The sequence below is a fragment of the Nilaparvata lugens genome, chromosome 10, assembly GCF_014356525.2.
Source record: "Nilaparvata lugens isolate BPH chromosome 10, ASM1435652v1, whole genome shotgun sequence".
NCBI lineage: Eukaryota > Metazoa > Arthropoda > Insecta > Hemiptera > Delphacidae > Nilaparvata > Nilaparvata lugens.
Window position 1 is genome coordinate 45,331,575 of NC_052513.1, and position 20,748 is coordinate 45,352,322.

Sequence of the window (20,748 nt, forward strand, 5' to 3'; positions counted from 1 at the left end):
AAACGTCCTATACCATGGGATATCTACTTATGCTATTGTTTCTCTATGACAGAATGTAATACTATAACATAACATTACATTACATTCTATACTCACTCCGCGTAGTTCTTTCCTGTGAAGCTTTATGACGCTGGTAGTCTCTCATATTGTGCCGTTCATACACTCTTACCCGGTCAAAACAGTAAAAATCGACAATAATCGGCTTGAGATAACAGTATAAGTTGTGACATAAACGTCCTATACCATGGGATATCTTCTTATGCTATATTCTCTCTAAGCTGTAACCTACCTTCATTTCCTCTCAGGCATTCCAGCTCTACAGAATAATCCCAGCATTCCAGAGAATTGGGAGCTGACTCCGAAGAGTCTGCCAATCCGCCTTCTGGTTTACTCATTTTTCACACAAAACTTTCCATTTTCACAAATCTATCACTTCAAAAAATCACTCAAATTAGTCCAAGGTTGAACAGATTGTCCACTCTGCACTTTTGTCCTTATATAGATTGAGATTGGTAACTGATCAATTTGTTATAGTAAACGATCTACCTTATCTATTTCACTTGAGATATCTTTCCTATTTCTAGGTTATTGGATGGATTACTCAATAGTTGGTTAATTTGTCCTTGAGATCGCTAACTAGTCAATTCAAAGATTGAAATTGGTAATTGATCAATATGTTATAGTGAAAGAGCTGGCTTGTCTATTTCACTTGAGATATCTTCCCTATTTCTAGGTTTTTTGATGGATTACTCTATAATTAGTCAGTTGATTTTTGTCCTTAGAGATTGCTAACTTGTCAATTTTATTGTGAATAAACTTGTTTATCCATTGCACTTCTGAGATATTCTCTCTATTTAAGGTGGATATCCCAGAATTAAGATAGCTTCCCTACTTCTAGGTTTTTGGATGGATTAATAAATAATTAATTATATCAATTAATAGAATTTAGTTAGATCATTTTTGTCCTTAAGCTTTGCTAATTTGTCAATTCTTCAGTGAACGAACTCGTTTATCTATTTAACTTTCGAGATATTTTCTTTATTAGAGGTGGTTCCTCACATAACAGTATCACAGTCAGTGACCGGTACAGTGGGAATATAAGTCCCATGATTTCAAATTAGACTATTCATACTCAGCCCGGTCGAGCGAGTATGGATAGTTCCATTAGAACTTATGGAAATAGTATTCTAAACTTAGCGGACACGTTCACTCATATTGATAGTTATGTGAATATTATGAAAACATTCCTATTACTATGAAGGTACGACCCAGTGACTGGTGCCACCTGCTAGCATAATTCAGAACTACACCAGTGGGACTTTCAATTCACCAATCAGAAGAGAGTATGGGAGCTTGGAGGCGTGGCTTGCTGCCATTGGTCCGTTATTCTATCATTTCTGCTCTCTTCTACCCAGAGATGAACGAAATTATCGTTTCTAATAATCGTAAATAATATAGTTTCACTTTTTGTGTAGTTAAGAAGTTGATATTGTGGTAATTATACATATTAAATGAAAAACACTAAGAAATCGTCAAAAAACCACAGATTTATTGATACTTTAGAAACCAGTCTTTCTATGTATCAATAAATCTGTGGTTTTTTGACAATTTCTTAGTCTTTTTCATTCAATTTAATAATATAGTTTCCTTACTCTATGCTTCTACTCTCTCTCTCCCACTAACTCTCTCTCTCTCTCTGTCTCTCTTTTCTTCAATAAGTAATGTAAAATATTTGGTAGAGAGTTAGTGGGGAGGATATTTTTAATATTCTTTCCGAAGAATGGACATTGATATGTCCAAAGCTCCGCCAATTTATGTAGATGCATAACAATATAATTATCCATAGTTATTATATTACAAATTACTTTTTCATATCATATACTTTCAATAATTATTTTCTTAGTCTATATTATGTAAATTCATCTATAATTTTGCTGTATTGTAAGCTATTGTATATAAGTGTATAAGCCAGTATATATTGTAATCTACATAAATAAAGTACTCAATCAATCAATCAATCTGTCTCTCTCAGCTCAGCAATCAATCAATCAATCTCTCTCATTCTCTTCCTCTACCACTCACAGATTAACATTATATTATTCATGAATTGTTATTCTCTTAAACTCTTTTAGACATATTTATCTAAATTTGGAGGGAAACGGTTTTGGATTAATTCTGTTGTCTCTCTTCCATTATTATTCACTGTAAATTAGTGTATAAGCTAGAATATACTGCAGTTTTCATGAATAAAGAACTCCAATCCAATCTCAAACATTGTTTGATATTAAGTTTGTTTTTTGGTCCTGCAAAATTATTTCTTCAATAAGTTAATATTTCCTATTTTAGAGATAATAATGTGAAATATTTCTTCTATGTTTGGTTTTGAAGCATCTAAATTCAAAAATGTATTCTGCGAAAATAATTAAGGACTGAAAATTTTGTGAAGTACACAACTCAACTAGATTCAACCTATTTCGGACTACATGTAACCTTATCTAAATTTGAGAGAGGAATAGCACAAGGTTACCTTACTTTTTCTCTCCCTATCATTTTGATAATTTACTTATTGTATGAATCAATAAAGAATCGTTCTAAATCTGTGATTGTGTCAATGACTCTTTAAGATTTTCGAATGAATGATAATGCTATCACAAGTAGTTTGTATTCCTACTTGTCTGATTTGAAATTGTGTGAACGTTGGTGCTGGCCAAAGTAAGAGGAAGTAGAAAGTAACTCGTTCTAACAAACTATGATAAACTATTACAGTACTATTATGGAAAGAAAAGTAGCATATAGATCATTAATCTGAATGACGGACGAAATTCGCTACAAGCTCGAGAGAGAGAGACAGAGATTGATTAAATGCCTTAACATTGAGGAAGAGAGAGTGAGAGAAGAGAGTAGTAGAGAGACAGTACCTACTTTTGTCAGGAGACTAATCGGAAAAAATGTAATAGATAATGTCGATATCTAATAGATTATAAGGATTTTTGATAGATAATGAGAGATTGATTGATTGATTGATTGATTGAGTACTTTATTTATGTAGATTACAATATATACTGGCTTATACACTTATATACAATAGCTTACAATACAGCAAAATTATAGATGAATTTACATAATATAGACTAAGAAAATAATTATTGAACTGTATATGATATGAAAAAGCAGTTTGTAATATAATAACTATAGATAATAATCATATTGTTATGCATCTACATAAATTGGCGGAGCTTTGGACATATCAATGTCCATTCTTCGGAAAGAATATTAAAAATATCCTCCCCAGAGAGAGAGAGAGAGAGAGATAATCTTGGCCAGAAAAGTGTGTTGGAAAAGTGACTGAAAGTCATACTCATACAAAGTAATTAAACAGTTCAATTAGAGACGCAAAATAATGGAATATTGTCGAAATTTATTGTTCATTTAACTGTTATTAGACTGAGTCTTATGAGGCATAGCAAGTACTGTATCGGAATGAACTAATTACGGACATAAATTATTAATATTATTATTAGAAAAGAGTTGAAAGTCTCTCAATATTGATTGGGATTTGGTATTCTAAATCCTGTATTCATCTAGCTATGAATTAGACCAATAGTAAATCTTCAAATAATTTATATTGATATAGTGAGGTCCACGTTATAATGGCAGTGGAGAAAGATAGGAGAACATCGTTGCCGATCCTCTGTCTTGTCAATGCCTTCTATAGACGGTATAGCTGATACAGGTTTATTGATGAATATGAACTGTTCATTCTCGTTTAGAATATTCAATTATATTTTATTGAGCAAGAAATTATATCTTTCAATAATTTTCATAATAAAAATAATACATTGTTAAAAAGCGATCTGGCAACAAAGCAAAGCGGAAAAGAGATAGTGCTATCTGCTTTGTTGAATGATAGACAAGGATAGCAATACCATTGCTAATCAAACACTGCCATTATAACGTGGACCTCACTATAGAATAAAACAACTCTAAGTCTAATCTAAGAAACGAAACAAAATCGGGAAATTCTATAACTAGAAGAAAAACTTCAACTTCTAATCTCAGAAATGGGAAAAGTCCATAACTGGACTTTCCACGCTATTACAGCACTCACATTATGCAAGGTTATAGAATAATATTATTTCTATTTTTTGCAATATTTCCTTCAAAACTTTAGACGTGGTCACTGAGCAAAGAATATTTGAAAACAGTCAGTCAGTCATCAATCACGCGATATACGGCACGATACTCTTGAAGCAGAGCATCAACCTAGTCCAGAATTTAATGATAAATTTAGCCCGAAATTTATTCTATGTGCTGAATAAATTATGATAATCCAAAGTTTAATAATGATTGAGACAGCTACAGGATGTAGTCCAGTATTTCCTCTAAACAGAGCATCAACCTATTCCAGAATTTCATGATAAATTTAGCCCGAAATTTATCTCATGTGCTCGATAAATTATGATAATCCAAGGCTGAATAATGATTGAGACAGAATAAGGATGCAGTCTAGTATTTCCTCTAAACAGAGCATCAACCTATTCCAGGATTTCATGATAGATTTAGCCTGAAAAATATTCTAGGTACTCAATAAATATTATGGTAATCTACAATTGTATAATATGAGGAGAATAATGAATAAAACAACTACAATAAGGATGCGGGCTAGATTATGCAATGGAGGTAATTATTATACGTTTGTTGCTCCCTCACTAAGTCTCACTCTCTCACACTCTCTCTGTCTCGCACTCTTACTCACTCACTCACTCCTTCACTCTCACACTCTGCCTCTCACCAGTATAATTCCTCTCACTTTTTTCTTCCAAGTTCTAATTCCATCTTTCATTCTTGAATACACATATTTGAGGTGAACAACAAATAGAAAGTCAATAGAATCGTGAATTCGTGACAGACTGCAGTTTAAAGTACAGTCGGTTACTGCAGCTATATTTTCCGTGACAACCTGCTCTTAGTATGACAAACTTTGGATGACAAACTTGATGTATAGTGAGGGGCACGTTATAAGCGCAGTATTTGATTAACACTGGTGTTGCTATCCTTGTCTATCATTCGACAAAGCAGATAGCGGTATCCTTATCTAGCTCCGTAACGTTGTTAGATATTTTTAGAAATGTAGAATAATTATGATTAATTAACATAATATTCAATCTCAATTATAAAGATGTATTGACGAATATATTTTCTAGCCGAATAAAATATAATTGATTAATATCGGGGCACCGAGCTTCGCTCATTACTTTTATTTATTAATAAACAGAACAGAATTCTTTAAAATGATCGTGTTTATATTTTACAGCTGGCTATATACGTCAGCTTATGAATTTCGGGGATGAGATATTTTGATTCTCCACAGACGCACTCTTTTTCATTATCCGCAGATAACGAAAGTCTCAGCTGTTTTTCCAAGGATGAATTATCCTTTCAATGTCGTTCAGCGAGTTTTCCCAGGAATGAGACGTAGTGCAATCGAATTTTTATATAATGATCCTACTATGTTCCAAATTTCGTGAAAATCGTTAGAGCCGTTTTCGAGATCCGTTGGACATATTAAATAACCATAAATAAATGTGAATAACCAAATACAAAAATACAGAAATTGCTTGCTTAATATAATGGGATTCAAGACGGGAATGAACAGTTAATATTACATTAGATACACCTATATCAGCTATTTTATATCTTTTAATGATTGGATAATACATAAGTGAGGTGGTTTAATATTTTGATAATTTATCATATTTTTTCTATTTAGATGATATTGCAACGTTGCAGAGCTAGAAAAGGATTGCGCTACCTGCTTTGTCGAATAATAGTCAGGGATAGCAACACCAATGTTTATTTATTTATTTATTTTATTTATTTATACGTGAATACAATAACAAATCATATAAATATGATTGGGAAGGAACAACAGGCTTGGCCCAAAACTATTCCATTCCCTAATTTTGATTACATGTCCAAAAAATAGGTTATTTTGTTGTTAAAATACTGCCATTATAACGTGGACCTCACCAAAGATGAAGCCGGGAATCACGCTACACCGCGGAAGACACAGTGTAACAACATGTCAGTTCTCACACATGTTCGTTCTCTCTCTAATAATAGAACTCCATGTTTGAGATGTTTTTTACGGTAACAATTGAAAGACGGAAGTAAGTTTTCAGTCATTCTATTTCTATTGGGACTCCACCTCTGTTTTTTAAAACTAAACCGGAAATCCTTACTTTATTTGAAGGAATCTAGCTGAGAATTGGGCAAGTCCCCTGTTGCTAGGAGTTGAGAAACAATAAATTTTGAACATTTTCGTTAATTAGTGAGTGAAAAAATGGCGTACCGCTGAGTTTCTGACCTTTTATGGCTGTAACATCCGTTCTTTTTAGCTTGTATCAATTAGTTTTCGGTACGGTATGTTGCTCTTGCATTGAAGTCTTCATTAGTTTTGGAACTCTAGTTCAGTTTTGGACATTTAAGTGGTACTCTACATAGTAACTAGGTTGCTTGATCTTGTAATCTTGTTTCAAAACAAACGATTTACTTAGTTTATTTGTGTACCTTGACTAACATTTTTTATTGAGATTATTTGGACTTTGTAGCATTTATTTTTTGTTGATAACATGAATATTATATATAAAATAATAAAGGAAAGTATTGGCATATACACACGTACGGGATAGGAAATTGACGAATGACGCATCATCACGTCTGAACTACTGGACTGATTAAGGCTGTGCAAAAGCTAAAAATAAGCTTTCTACTGGTGATATTTTTCAAAGTTCTTCGATTTGTATATCATGAAGCTATCAAAATGAAAAAGGTTTCTCAGGAAAACATTTTTCCCGATCATTACTTTTTGAGAAATGAGCGCCTGAAGTTTAAATTTTTGAGACAGAACATTTCAAGTTCGGTAAGAAATAAATTCATGAGATTTACAGGATAGATTCTTCATGGTATTGTTGATCTAGTGAAACAAAGTTTTCTGAAATATTGATTTTTGAGAAAGTTATTCAATTTACCAAAAATAACTCAAATAAAAGTAATTTTAGGTAATTTTCTCAAAAATTGATATTTTCAGAAACTTTTTGTTTTATTAAATCAACAATACCATTAAGAATCTATCCTCTGAATCTCATAGATTTATCTCTTACCGAACTTGAAATGTTCTGTCCCAAAAATTCAAACTTTAGGCGCTCATATCTCAAAAAGTAATGATCGGAAAAAAATGTTTTCCTGGGAAACCTTTTCATTTTGATAGCTTCATGATATACAAATCGAAAAACTTTGAAAAATATCACCAGTAGAAAGTTTATTTTTAGCCTTTGCACAGCCTTAACTTGAAATTTCGCATATTGATTCTTTATTTGCCGATTATGGTTATAGGCCTATTTTAAATTCTTCAAGATACCAGTATGACAAGTTTTTAATCAGACCCTTGCGGAGAACGGGTTACCCGCTAGTATAACATACACAAATAGGTTTCCTTCATTCTTTCTCATATTATCTATTTGAATATGTTAGTTAATACGAGTGAGTTTATTTCAATTGCTTGTTGGCTAACAGCTCTCATGTCCATTTTTTGAATATTGTTTGTCTCGACCAATGGCATTAGAGCTGAGCCACTATTGGTCCACAGCTAATCTGATTCGATCTTTATAACGTGGAGCTCACTATAATCAGAGAAGAATGAAAATCCCAAGTGCCGGTTGCATAAAAGCCGGTTAAATTTTAACCGTGTTTGATTCCACAAGAACCAATCAGAGAAGCCGTCTTTTCAAAAAAGCCTTCTCTGATTGGTTCTCGTGAAATTAATCACGGTTAGAATTTAACCGGGCATAAGTATTCTATTCTCTCAGCTATAATAATAGCTAACCGCAGTTTTTCTCAAGACCACTTCACTTTCGACCAGCTGTTTTTCGGCAAGAGGGGTCAAGGCCAAATTCACCAGACAACCAATCTAATTGCAGCATTGTGCAGTGTAAAACCCTATTATTATACCGTCTGCATTCTCACTGCGCGTGAAAGTTAACGGAAGAATAAAGAAAACTTCCATCATATCGGCTGCAGTTTCCTTTTATTCTGATGCGTGAATAGAATGCTGTAAAGAGAGGATGAGGTAATTCAGTGCTACTACTGCATTAACGGAAATCGTTAGCACAAAATCACGCAGGTATTAAAAAAATCTGGTGTGGCGCACTCACACAACTTTCCTTGCCGTTATGAAAATTGATCACCTGACGCTAGTGTTCCCGCGCATCTCAAGTCTCCTATTCAAAGATTTGAGCCAGCTGGTTTGATTGATTGAGTACTTTATTTATGTATATTACAATATATACTGGCTTATACACTTATATACAATAGCTTACAATACAGCAAAATTATACATGAATTTACATAATATAGACTAAGAAAATAATTATGAACTGTATATGATATGAAAAAGCAGTTTGTAATATAATAACTATAGATAATAATCATATTGTTATGCATCTACATAAATTGGCGGAGCTTTGGACATATCAATGTCCATTCTTCGGAAAGAATATTAAAAATATCCTCCCCATTAACTCTCTACCAAACTACTGCCCTGGTGACAGGGCAATAACGCTGGAGACACACATGAGGTCTGCTATCTCTTCATAGTGAATGATTTAATAGAATCAACAATAATTTGCAATTGAATAATCACATTTTCTCGAATTAAAAGCTTATTTTCAATTTTAGGTGAAAATGTTACTGAACATTAATTGTAGAGATTTTCATGTTCAATCTACTCCACATTTTTTTTGTTTCAATTGTATCTGAAGCCTGATAATTGGGAATCTATCTGCATTGATGGGGCGGAGCTCCTGAAATTTTTACAGATATGGGACTTGTGGCAGTTGATAGAGCTTATCGATGACTATTTTAGGTATGAATTTGATCAAAATCGTTGGAGCCGTTTCCGAGAAAATCACGAAAACCCTGTTTTTGACAACATTTTCGCCGTTTTAGCCGCCATCTTGAATTGCATTTGATCGAAATTGTTCGTGTCGGATCCTTATAGTGAGAGGACCTTAAGTTCCAAATTTCAAGTCATTCCGTTAATTGGGAGATGAGATATCGTGTACACAGACGCAAATACACTCATACACAAACACACACACACACACACACACATATATATTTATATATTTATATATTTATATATATATATATATATATATATATATATATATATATATATATATACAGACCAATACCCAAAAACTAGTTTTTTGGACTCAGGGGACCTTGAAACGTATAGAAATTTAGAAATTGGGGTACCTTAATTTTTTTCGGAAAGCAATACTTTCCTTACCTATGGTAATAGTGCAAGGAAAGTAAAAATTGATTTATATATTCAATTTATGTTTCTCCAGTAGCCAATGGGAAACATCTCGTTGTATATATGTATAATAATTTTACTAATGATGGTATAGGCTATATATAGTGAGATCCACGTTATAAAGGCAGTATTCGATTAACATTAGTGTTGCTATCCTTGTCTATCATTCGACAAAGCCGATAACGCTATCCTTTTGAAACTCCGGAACGTTCTCAGATCGTTTTCCAACAATGTAGAATTATAATCAATTCACAATTTTAGAAATTCATTTTTTTAATCAATGCAGAATATATTCTCTTGATGAATTGAATATAATTGATTATTCTAAACAAGAATGAACAGTTGATATTACATCAGTTATACCGGGATCAGATATCCTCTATAGAAGACAGTAGCAAGGCAGAGAATCGGCAACGCTGGTCCCCTGTCTTTTTCTACTGCTATTTTAACGTGTGCCTCACTATAGGAGAGTGCATCTGAATATTATGTTTACAATCTACTACTGCAATGATGAATTGATAAATATTACTAGTAGTTCTGTGAACAGTAGACCTCACGCAGTATTCTCATCCACAAGTATCTGATGTCACCTGTTCTAGTTGATTCAGTTGAATCACAATTCACAGTTGAATCATAATTTACTCTTAAAAACTGTTATTTGTTTTCTCCAAGATCAAAAACTCACTTACGTTAATAAACTCAGTTCACGTTTTAATTTGTATCCCATATGATGATTTATCCAGTTTCGTGATAATCTTTCCATCTGATAGAAATATTTCTCAACTATTTTTAAATTATTTTTTTTCAACCAAGAATATTATAATTTCTTCAGCATTATTCAGTTCATTCAATCATTTTTACTTTTCTTGCCCTATTACCATAGGTAATGAAAGTATTGCTTTCCGAAAAAAATTACGTATGTGTGTGTGTGTGTGTGTGTGTGTGTGTGTGTGTGTGTGGTGTGTGTGTGTGTGTGTGTGTGTGTGTGTGTATATAAGTGTATGTGCGTCTGTGTACACGATATCTCATCTCCCAATTAACGGAATGACTTGAAATTTGGAACTTAAGGTCCTTTCACTATAAGGATCCGACACGAACAATTTCGATCAAATGCAATTCAAGATGGCGGCTAAAATGGCGAAAATGTTGTCAAAAACAGGGTTTTTCGTGATTTTCTCGAAAACGGCTCCAACGATTTTGATCAAATTTATACCTAGAATAGTCATTGATAAGCTCTATTAACTGCCACAAGTCCTATATCTGTAAAAATTTCAGGAGCTCCGCCCCATCTATGCAAAGTTTGATTTTAGATTCCCAACTATCAGGCTTCAGATACAATTTAAACAAAAACTTTCAAGTGGAAAAGATTGAGCATAGAAATCTCTACAATTAATGTTCAGTTATATTTTCACCTAAAATTGAAAATAAGCTCAAAATTCGAGAAAATGTGATTATTTCAATTGCAAACTATTCTATTAAAATAATTCACTATGAAGAGATAGCAGACCTCGTGTGTTTCCAGCGTTATTGACCTGTCACCAGCTGGCTCAGATCTTTGAAATTTGAATAGTAGTAGACTTGAGATGCGCGGGAAGACTAGCGTCAGGTGATCAATTTTCATAACGGCAAGGGAAGTTGTGTGAGTGCGCCATACCAGATTTTTTATTTTATTTTCAATCACCTATTAAATTATTTGTTTTTCAAATGTGAGAATATTGATACTGATGTCGCACGCATCATAGAAACTATTGAAACCCAACCTTATAGAAATGGACACGGCCAGACATCTGTGTAATGCATGCAATGAATAATCCACTTGTCAGCTGATTGATTCTTTAGTCTGATTGATCCTATCTTCAAAGACGATGATATATATAGTGATATCAGGGTATGGAGGAATTCCTTTTCTTTTCATATTATCCTTAAAATGCAAAATTTCAAAAATCCTTGTGTATACATCGACGCGCAGTTGAAAAAGGAATATTCCTGCCAAATCTCATCGAATTCTATCAACGCGTTTGGCCGTAATCGCGTTACATACCGACAGACAAAAGCAAATCGAGTTGAAACATAGACCTCACTACGTTCGGTCAACTAAGTTGTCATGTTTTGTCTTGTCTTGTCTAATTGGTGTGCACCAAGCCTTCTTCTGAAATGTACTGATAGTGGGGTCCACGTTATAGTGACAGTATTTGGTTAACAATGGTGTTGCTATCCTTGTCTATCATTCGACAAAGCAGATAGCGCTATCCTTTCCCTCTTCGTTGACGTTGCCTGATCGTTTCACAACAATGTAGAAATATAATTATTGATTGACAATATATTAATTCTTAATCATGAAAATGTATTATTTCTTGAAACTAGTATGTCAATTTGTACAATAAGAAGAATTTTTCATAAAACTAATATCATAGAGAAACAATAGCGTGAGTAGATATCCCATGGTATAGGGAGTTTATGTCGTAACTTTTACTGTTATCTCAAGCCGATAGTCCACATAGTTCTTTTCCTTGAAGCTGTGTGACACTGGTAGTCTCTCATATTGTGCCGTTCGTACACTCTCACCCCAACAAAACAGTGAAAATCGACAGTAATCGTTAGTAATCGGCTTGAGATAACAGTAAAAGTTACGACATAAACTCCCTATACCATGGGATATCTACTCACGCTATTGTTTCTCTATGCTAATATTTTCAACATCACCTTCACAACTACACAGAAGCTTCAAAGTTTTCTATCAGAACTCAATATTACCCATTTTCATCTATGTTAATATGCTATCTTCTTTCCACTATATTAATTGACCGAGCGAAGTGAGAAAAGCAAATCGAGTTGAAACATAGACCTCACTACGTTCGGTCAATTAGGACGGCCACCTTCACAAAAGATACAGTAATATTAACTGCCTGTATTCCTTATAAATGAGCCAACATATGCTAACAGGATACCATCAGGGCTTCCTATCCAAATACTAACAGTACGAAGTGACAAAGGAGCCGAGTGATGATAAATTTTTGGAGAAAGGACCAGCAGAATGATTATATGATTTGGAGAGACAAGGCTAAATGATGCTAGTAAATTTCACTAGGCACGACATGTCTGAAGAGTTTTCAGATGTTTGGAGAATTCGGTGGATGAAATATTATGAAGAAGTTGAGAGAAGGTGGAATTTAATTGTTGACTAGTCTGTAGAATATCTTATCAACCCTTCGAAATTCAAAATTCATCAGTCATATCTCGAATACGTATTCTGAGTGTTAATCTTTGGTGAAAACAGAAATTTTAAACTTACCTCACTTTGGACTATTTATGTGCCAAAATCAAGGAATTGAAGAAGTTTTGGGCAATTGCCTGTTTCTCTTTCCAAATATCGTGTTTGTGACTGTTCTAATAAATAAATAAATAAATAAATAATTATAGACACCAGTGCAGGAGTCTGTGTTACATCTAACTCTTCTTAGAAGATTCTTTTTTACTTTCCTTCAAGATCTTCTGTGACAGAGTATGTCCTCATCTTACAGATTTCTTCATACATTTTATTTATTTCTTAAATAAATTTTATCTAAAATATTTTGAATATTTTTTTATTATTCAGGCCTATCATTCTGGTGTTTTTTTCTGGAATTGACTGTATATAGTTGTCTCATGTTTTATTTTGTTCAAATTTTTGCATCAAACAAGAAAACTCTCTCCACTATCTCCCAGAATTAATTTTTCCAGCTTTTATCTACTCGAATAAAGTAGATTAATAACTAAACTAGAAATAAAAACCTGGACATACAGTAACTTTTTCTTCCATATCGACGTATGAATCTCGGATTTCTGCTTAAACTACTGTTTGCAAGACCAATTCTTTTAGATACATTTGTTGAAAGTGGACTCGCTTACAATTTTTGCATATTTTTTCTCTTTTTTCCTACTTTCTTCTCCAAAACTTCCCTTTTCTTCTCCTCTTCACCCTTTATTCCTTACTTTTATACCTCCTACCTGCCGTTTTTGTGAGAGAAATTTCTGTTGCTCAGTTTAGACTTGAAATGAAAACACTTTTGACAGAAAATCCGTTTTACTCATTGACTGAATTCCTAAACATGAGTAATGCATCTATTAGTAGCTACTTCTGATTAAATTTGAATGCATTTAGAATAAATTTTATATGAGTGAACTGTGATATAAACTTTCATGAGTTGAATATTCAAAATGCATTTTATGTCTTAATTATTGAATGTCTGTTAGATGTATTACTATTGTAATTTTATGTGACGTTTCCAATTGTATAGATGTTATGCTTAAAGGAATAAAAATCTATTCTACTCTATTCTATTCCTGGCTATTACATGGGAAACCATAGTTGGCTAGGTATTTTCCCTCCTTTCTTTCTTTTCAGCACACCCCCCGCCATTAAGCCTGTTTTTGTATTTTATTAGAAATTTATTTTTGATTGTGATTTCTTGTGTTTTGATTTATTTTATGTATATTGTGTTGATTTGAATAAAATTGAAATTGAAATCGAATTGATTGAAATATTGTGTAGCACTTTACTTTCTTATGTGGATTTCCATACGAATTTAAATTATTGAAGCTATTAGATTGATTGATTTCTAATAAACAGTTAAAGTTTCTGTCAACATTCGTAGATTGGCCCCGGTAGGTTCCACTACTGGGAGGGAAGAATGATATGATAATCATATGTCATGAATCAGTTGTTTGAATTATTCTAAATCATCAGAAAGTTTGTTATTTTATCTCAGTTTATTTTAGTCAATAAAAGCCATTATTCTAGCTCTTCAATGGTCTCTATTTATTACACTCATTTTTATTTATAGGTATCTGTTATTCATCCCCCATAAGTAAATAAATCACTAGATATCCCACTGTATCTCAGACACTCATCCACTTGAATTGTTTTTATTAATTTGTATCACCATTTTCTATCAACTTGAGTTTTTGGAATTAAGAATGACGAGTCCTTTATTATAGTATAGATGATGCATGTTCAGCTGATCATATAATCTTGTGTCAATTCATGAGTAGTATGCAATTTTGTGCATCACCGTGACGTCACTACACAGTGACGGGATGGGAGAGTTAATCAATAACCAATTGACCCAAAACCAAGCATCATGTAACTCAACAGTTGAAGCTAAACACTGGACAGTTGAACACTGAATAGCTAGTCAAATATGGCATCCTGACGATGCTAAACATATTGAAAAATCTGGTGTGGTACACTCACACAACTTTCCTTGCCGTTATGGAATTGATCACCTGACGCTAGTGTTTCCGCGCATCTCAAGTCTACTATTCAAAGATTTGAGCCAGCTGGTGAAAGGGCAATAACGCTGGAGACACACATGAGGTCTGCTAACTCTTCATAGTGAATAATTTAATAGAATAACAATAATTTGCAATTGAATAATTACATTTTCTCGAATTTAAGCTTATTTTCAATTTTAGGTGAAAATATTACTGAACATTAATTGTAGAGATTTTCATGCTCAATCTAATCCACTTGATTTTTTTTGTTTTAATTGTATCTGAAGCCTGATAATTGGGAATCTATCTGCATTGATGGGGCGGAGCTCCTGAAACTTTTTACAGATATGAGACTTGTGGCAGTTGATAGAGCTTATCGATGACTATTTTAGGTAAGAATTTGATCAAAATCGTTGGAGCCGTTTTCGAGAAAATCACGAAAAACCCTGTTTTTGACAACATTTTCGCCATTTTAGCCGCCATATTGAATTGCATTTGATCGAAATTGTTCGTGTCGGATCCTTATAGTGAAAGGACCTTAAGTTCCAAATTTCAAGTCATTCCGTTAATTGGGAGATGAGATATCGTGTACACAGACGCACATACACTCATACACACACACACACACACACCACACACACACACACACACACACACCACACACACACACACACACACACCACACACACACACACACCCAACACACACACATACAGACCAATACCCAAAAACCAGTTTTTTGGACTCAGGGGACCTGAGATAGAAATTTAGAATTTGGGGTACCTTAATTTTTTTCAAGTAATACTTTCCTTACCTATGGTAATAGGGCAAGTAAAAATCTGGTGTGGTACACTCACACAACTTTCCTTGCTCATTGAACTGTAAGCTCCATTCTTAAACGATAATAATTTAGGGGAGTAACACAATGACGATTGGCGGCAACATTTATTTGCGGCATCAAACTACGATCAGACTACTGTATATGTGTATATTGTTTTCAGAGTAATTCTTCCTTTGTGTAAATTGTGAATTACGATGATTTTTTTAAAAGTCATCAAAACAGCTGTTCTACAGATAAAATATATCGACTATGTGTTCTTTTTATGAACTGCTCTACCTACCTACCTCATGCACGAGAAGGAGGTTACAAGTCCATTTCAAGGATGGGGTGGACTCCCCCATTAGTCTCCTAGAAAGAAGGCTCATGCCAGTTGATAGAGCTGATAAATAACTATACAGAGTATGAATTTGAAAAAATCGGTCAAGTCATTTTTTAGAAAAACGTATAAAGCATAACTCAAGAATATTACAGAGCTCCTGCAATTTTCCTGGAAATGAGACTCATGTCAGTTGATAGGGCTTATAAATATATAAATAGCTATCCATTGTATAAATTTGAAGAAAATCGTTAGAGCCGTTTTCGAGAAAACTGTGAAAAACATGGTTTTTTAGTAATTATCCGCCATCTTGATTTGAATTTTATTGAATTTCTTATTGTCGGATCCTCATGGTATAAGGACATGGTATAAAATTTCAAGTCAATTGGTTGATTAGGAATGGAGTTATCGTGTTCACAGACATACACACATAAACACATAAACACATACACACAGACCAACACACAAAAGTCATGTTTTTGGTCTCAGGGGACCTTGAAACTTATAGAAAACTTGAAATTAGGGTACCTTATTTTATTTTTTGGAAAGCAATACTTTCCTTACCTATGGTAATAGGGCAAGGAAAGTAAAAACTCTCGAATTATTTGGGGAGTGATTAAATAAACACTAAACACTAAAAACAGTTGAACAACTGTGTAACTCACACTAAACATCTAATCAAATATGGCATCCTGAAGATGCAAAAACACATTGAAAAAATCTAGAATTATTTGAAGAGTCATCAATCAAATACTGCAAACATCTGACCAATAGAAAGTATTCATTCATGGATTTAGACTGTGAACAAATACAGAAGTACTTTCTTCTCGACATCAAGTGGAGTGACGACTTGTAGTGACTACTTTCCCAAATGAAGTGGAGACAAATATAGGAAGTCAGGTAACGTCATGGTAATAGAATTTGTCACTTATCTATTTTCTATTTGATAGATTTAGCTGGTGATGATAGGAGTAAGATAGAAGCTAACAGAATATGAAAGAATGACTGGATCATTCATTTAGTTAGTTCATTCATTCATTAGTTTAGCAGAGAGAGCCTAGTACTCTCGTTCTAGATATTCGTTCAAAAGCCTGTTAATTTTAACCGTGATTAAGTGCCACAAGAGCCAATAAGTGAAGATTTCTTTCCAAAGGAGGCTTCTCTGATTGGTTCTAGTGACACATAATCATGATTAGAATTTAACAGGCTTTTCTGCAACCAGGCCTCTACCTTCACCGCTTCACCATGTTACCACACATTGAAATGGAAAATGTGCAAACCCAAGTGGGCAATCTGAAAAGAGAGGGAGAATTGGAACGAGAGAAAAGAGAGGTGTCTGTCTGTAGTTTCTGCTCTTAAGCAGGTCCTTCTATATGGCAGCAGCCCTCCACTCTCTTCTATTCTCCGACAGTCGCTTCGTTGCATAGTAGCTCATCCCCTCCTTGATGTCGTTCAACATTTTGTATCTCACAAGAGAGGTGAGAGGTGAATAATAAGAGATTTCGGGCAAGTTAAGAGAGAGGGGAAAAGGTGGAGATAAATGTGACGCAATCAAGTATGTTTCAAAGCAAATAGTAATGAGAAGAAATCCTCTAAGCTAGAAGCACCTGTTGGATAATCATTCTTCATATTCATCCATTCATAATAAGTTATAGAGTTGTATCTTTGTGCTACATTGATCATTGACTGCATGTGTAATCGATTCAAAAGCGCTATGAATAAACGAGTGAAATAGATGAATGGAGTTGTAAAGAGTTTTCAATCTTAGGAATTTGTAATGTGAATATGATGTCATTCAAAACACAAACGGAATTATTGTAATTCAGGGTTCAACAGAATAATAGCCTGAACAAAAATTATGTAGGAACGAAGAGAATACGAATAGAATAGGATAGAAAGATATTTTATTTTTTGTCATAGTCATTCAATATCAGCTGTTTTCCATGCATGAAATCAAGCCGGTAAACAGCTGTTTGCAGAACATTACAAATAAACATATGATTCTCATTACAGCATACTCAACTGTAATGAAACCATATGTTTTCTTTACAGTCGAGTATGTTTCCTAGTTCCGAAATAGGAACAGCAAAACTTCTACAAAAAAAACCACCTTCAGTGCTCCAGGTGTCAACAACACAAAATTCCTAATTCGGAATTGGTGAACTAGGTTATGTTTATAGAATGCATGTAGAAACTTCAGCACAGGTAGGTAATGTCTTCTATTTCAAAATTATTCTTCTTTAGATTATTATGACAAAAAATAGTTCACGTTACTTGGACGTGAATGTCTTTTGCAGTGCTCGAGTGAAATTCTAGTCTCAGCTAACGCCTCGACTAGAAACATCATTCTCGCCTGCAAAAGGGCCCTTCCCGTCCTTGTGACGTAAAATACTATTCAATCCATGGGATTTGTAATGTGAATAATGATGTCATTCAAAACACAAACGGAATTATTGTAATTCAGAGGTCAACCTAATATACAACATTTCTATATTCTCATGTAGGAACGAGAGAATCCGAGTTCAAATAGAAAAGGATAGAAAGGAATGTTCCTGTTTTATTTTTCAGGAGCATCATTAGGAGACCTAACTAGCTAGGAAGCTGGAGGGACTCTTATCAGCGTTTGTTATGAACAGAAAGTAGACCTATAGAGTGTATGTAAAATAGATAATAAATTAACAAAATATTCAACCCTAGTAACAGAAATTTATCAATTATTCATTGAACAATATATTTCCTTGACCAATAAAATATAATTGATTATTTTAAACAAGAATGAACAGTTAATCAGATATACCGGTATCAGCTATCCTCTATAGAAGGCAGTGGCAAGGCAGAGATTCGGCAACGTTGCTCTCCTATCTTTCTCCACTGCCATTATAACGTGGACCCCACTATAGTTGCACCTGGTTTCACTGCATCAATATTGCAGTACTGCAATGGTGGTAAGGTTCAAAGAACGTAGAAGTCTATACGTAGAGCGTTTTCCATGTAATTTCATAATTGAGATGAAATGTTTTGTTAATTAATTATTAATTCTACATTGTTGAAAGACGATCTGGCAACAGAGCAAAGCGAAAAGAGATAGCGCTATCCGCTTTGTTGAATGATAGACAAGGATAGCAATACAATCGCTAATCAAACACTGCCATTATAACGTGGACCTCACTATAGTTATTCAAAGCACTGGATTCAATTCAATGTTGTTGACATGATGTAATGTTGATGGTCGTAACAGCATTCAATGTTGCTAGTTATAATAATAATACTGAGGATGATGCCCACATAAGCTCTTAGGCTTGTGCGTGGGTAATGAGTGAGAGGGATGATGATGAGAGATGACGACAACTTTTTAGGTAGACGTAACCAACGACTTAACGTCTCCTCCGAAAGACAGGGTTGCCGTATCTATGTGATCAAAAACTAGTTTCATTCTAATTCAAATTGTTTTCTCAATTATTGTTGTTAACTGCACATTATTTCAAAATAAGTTGTGGTAAGAACATTTAAAACTTTCCAAGGTTGAATAATTGGAAAGATGAACGTTAAATTGAAAGGTGAACAAATTGTAATGGAGAAAATTTTCTTCATTGAATGATTAAAATGGATCATCATACATTTTTCAACACAGGGGCCCGGTTGCACAATTGCCGGTTAAATTTTAACCGTGATTAATTCCACGAGAGCCAATTAGAGAAGGCGTTTATTCTCTGATTAGTTCTCGTGGTATTAATCACAGTTGAAATTTAACCGGCCTTTTTGCAACCGGGCCAAAGGAATTGAAGAGAGAATAGATTTAGTGCGATAACTCTTTCACTTTATTTGACTCAGGCCCGGTTGTTCAATAGCCGGTTAAATTTTAACTGTGGTTAATATTACAAGAACCAATCAGAGAAGGCTTTTTAAGACAGGTTCTCATGGATTAATCACAATTAAAACTTGACCGGCTTTTGTGCGACCGGCACTTAAAAGTACAAGGATATCAGAAACGGTGTTCTCCTCTCTTTCCACTGCAATATTTTAACGTGGACCTCACTATAGTTTAGAGTTGCTTGTCTCTATTTATGTTTAATATAATATGAATGAGTGGGAACACCGTCTCTAATGTCTGTATGATCGTGTTTATGATGTCTACGTATATTTCTATGATCTAACTGAGAGTTGAATTAGTTTAAGAAAATCAAATGGAAATCAAAATGAGAAATGAAGATGGAGAATTAAATTAAGACCATATTTATATATTTATTTATTTCATAATACTGTACGCGGATAGGTGAGCTTTGATTAAATTCAAATAGAGACCAGTATAATATTATGTAAGCAGATGTAACACTAGGCCTACATCACATAAAATATACGCAGTTTTTAAATGATAATAATGATTTGATGATTTAATAATGTCTGTATGATCGTGTTTATGATGTCTACGTATATTTCTATGATCTAACTGAGAGTTGAATTAGTTAAAGAAAATCAAAGGAAATCAAAATAAGAAATGAAGATGGAGAATTAAATTAAGACCATATTTATATATTTATTTATTTCATAATACGCGGATAGGTGAGCTTTGATCAAATTCAAATAGAGACCAGTATAATATTATGTAAGCAGATGTAACACTAGGCCTACAGCACATAAAATATACGTAGTTTTTATACGATAATAATGATTTGATACTTGAGCCAGTCTTGTTTATGGAATTATTATTAAGTGAATTTTAGTTCTAATTGGACATACTTGAGTACCTCTACGCGCGATGTAAACTTATTATTTCAAATTCGTTACAGTCTGCTCACCCATGATTTACAACAATTTTTGTGCTGAAAAGCACGCAATCCTGCCCCAGTCTCATGGAGGGAGGGAGGATCAGCACAGTAATCGCTGTTACCTACTAGTTCTTAGCGGAATTTCAACACGCAACAATTCACAGAATAAATTGATAGTTTGGAATAGAATGAG

At 33.8% G+C, this 20,748-nt stretch overlaps 1 protein-coding gene across 9 annotated transcripts in view; it reads right to left on the reverse strand.

Moving 5' to 3' along the window:
- LOC111053165 (cerebellar degeneration-related protein 2) overlaps window positions 1-20,748 on the reverse strand; it is a 255,727-nt gene that overhangs the window by 43,646 nt on the left and 191,333 nt on the right. Inside the window, exon 2 of one of the 9 annotated variants that reach the window (XM_039436961.1) lies at window positions 290-493. The exons of 7 other annotated variants lie outside the window; for them this stretch is intronic. In XM_039436961.1, the coding sequence (XP_039292895.1) occupies window positions 290-395 (106 nt within the window). In that variant the 5' untranslated portion in view covers window positions 396-493. Of the gene's footprint in view, window positions 1-289; window positions 816-20,748 lie in introns of those variants that run through there. One more of the 9 variants, XM_039436960.1, reaches the window with a different exon arrangement.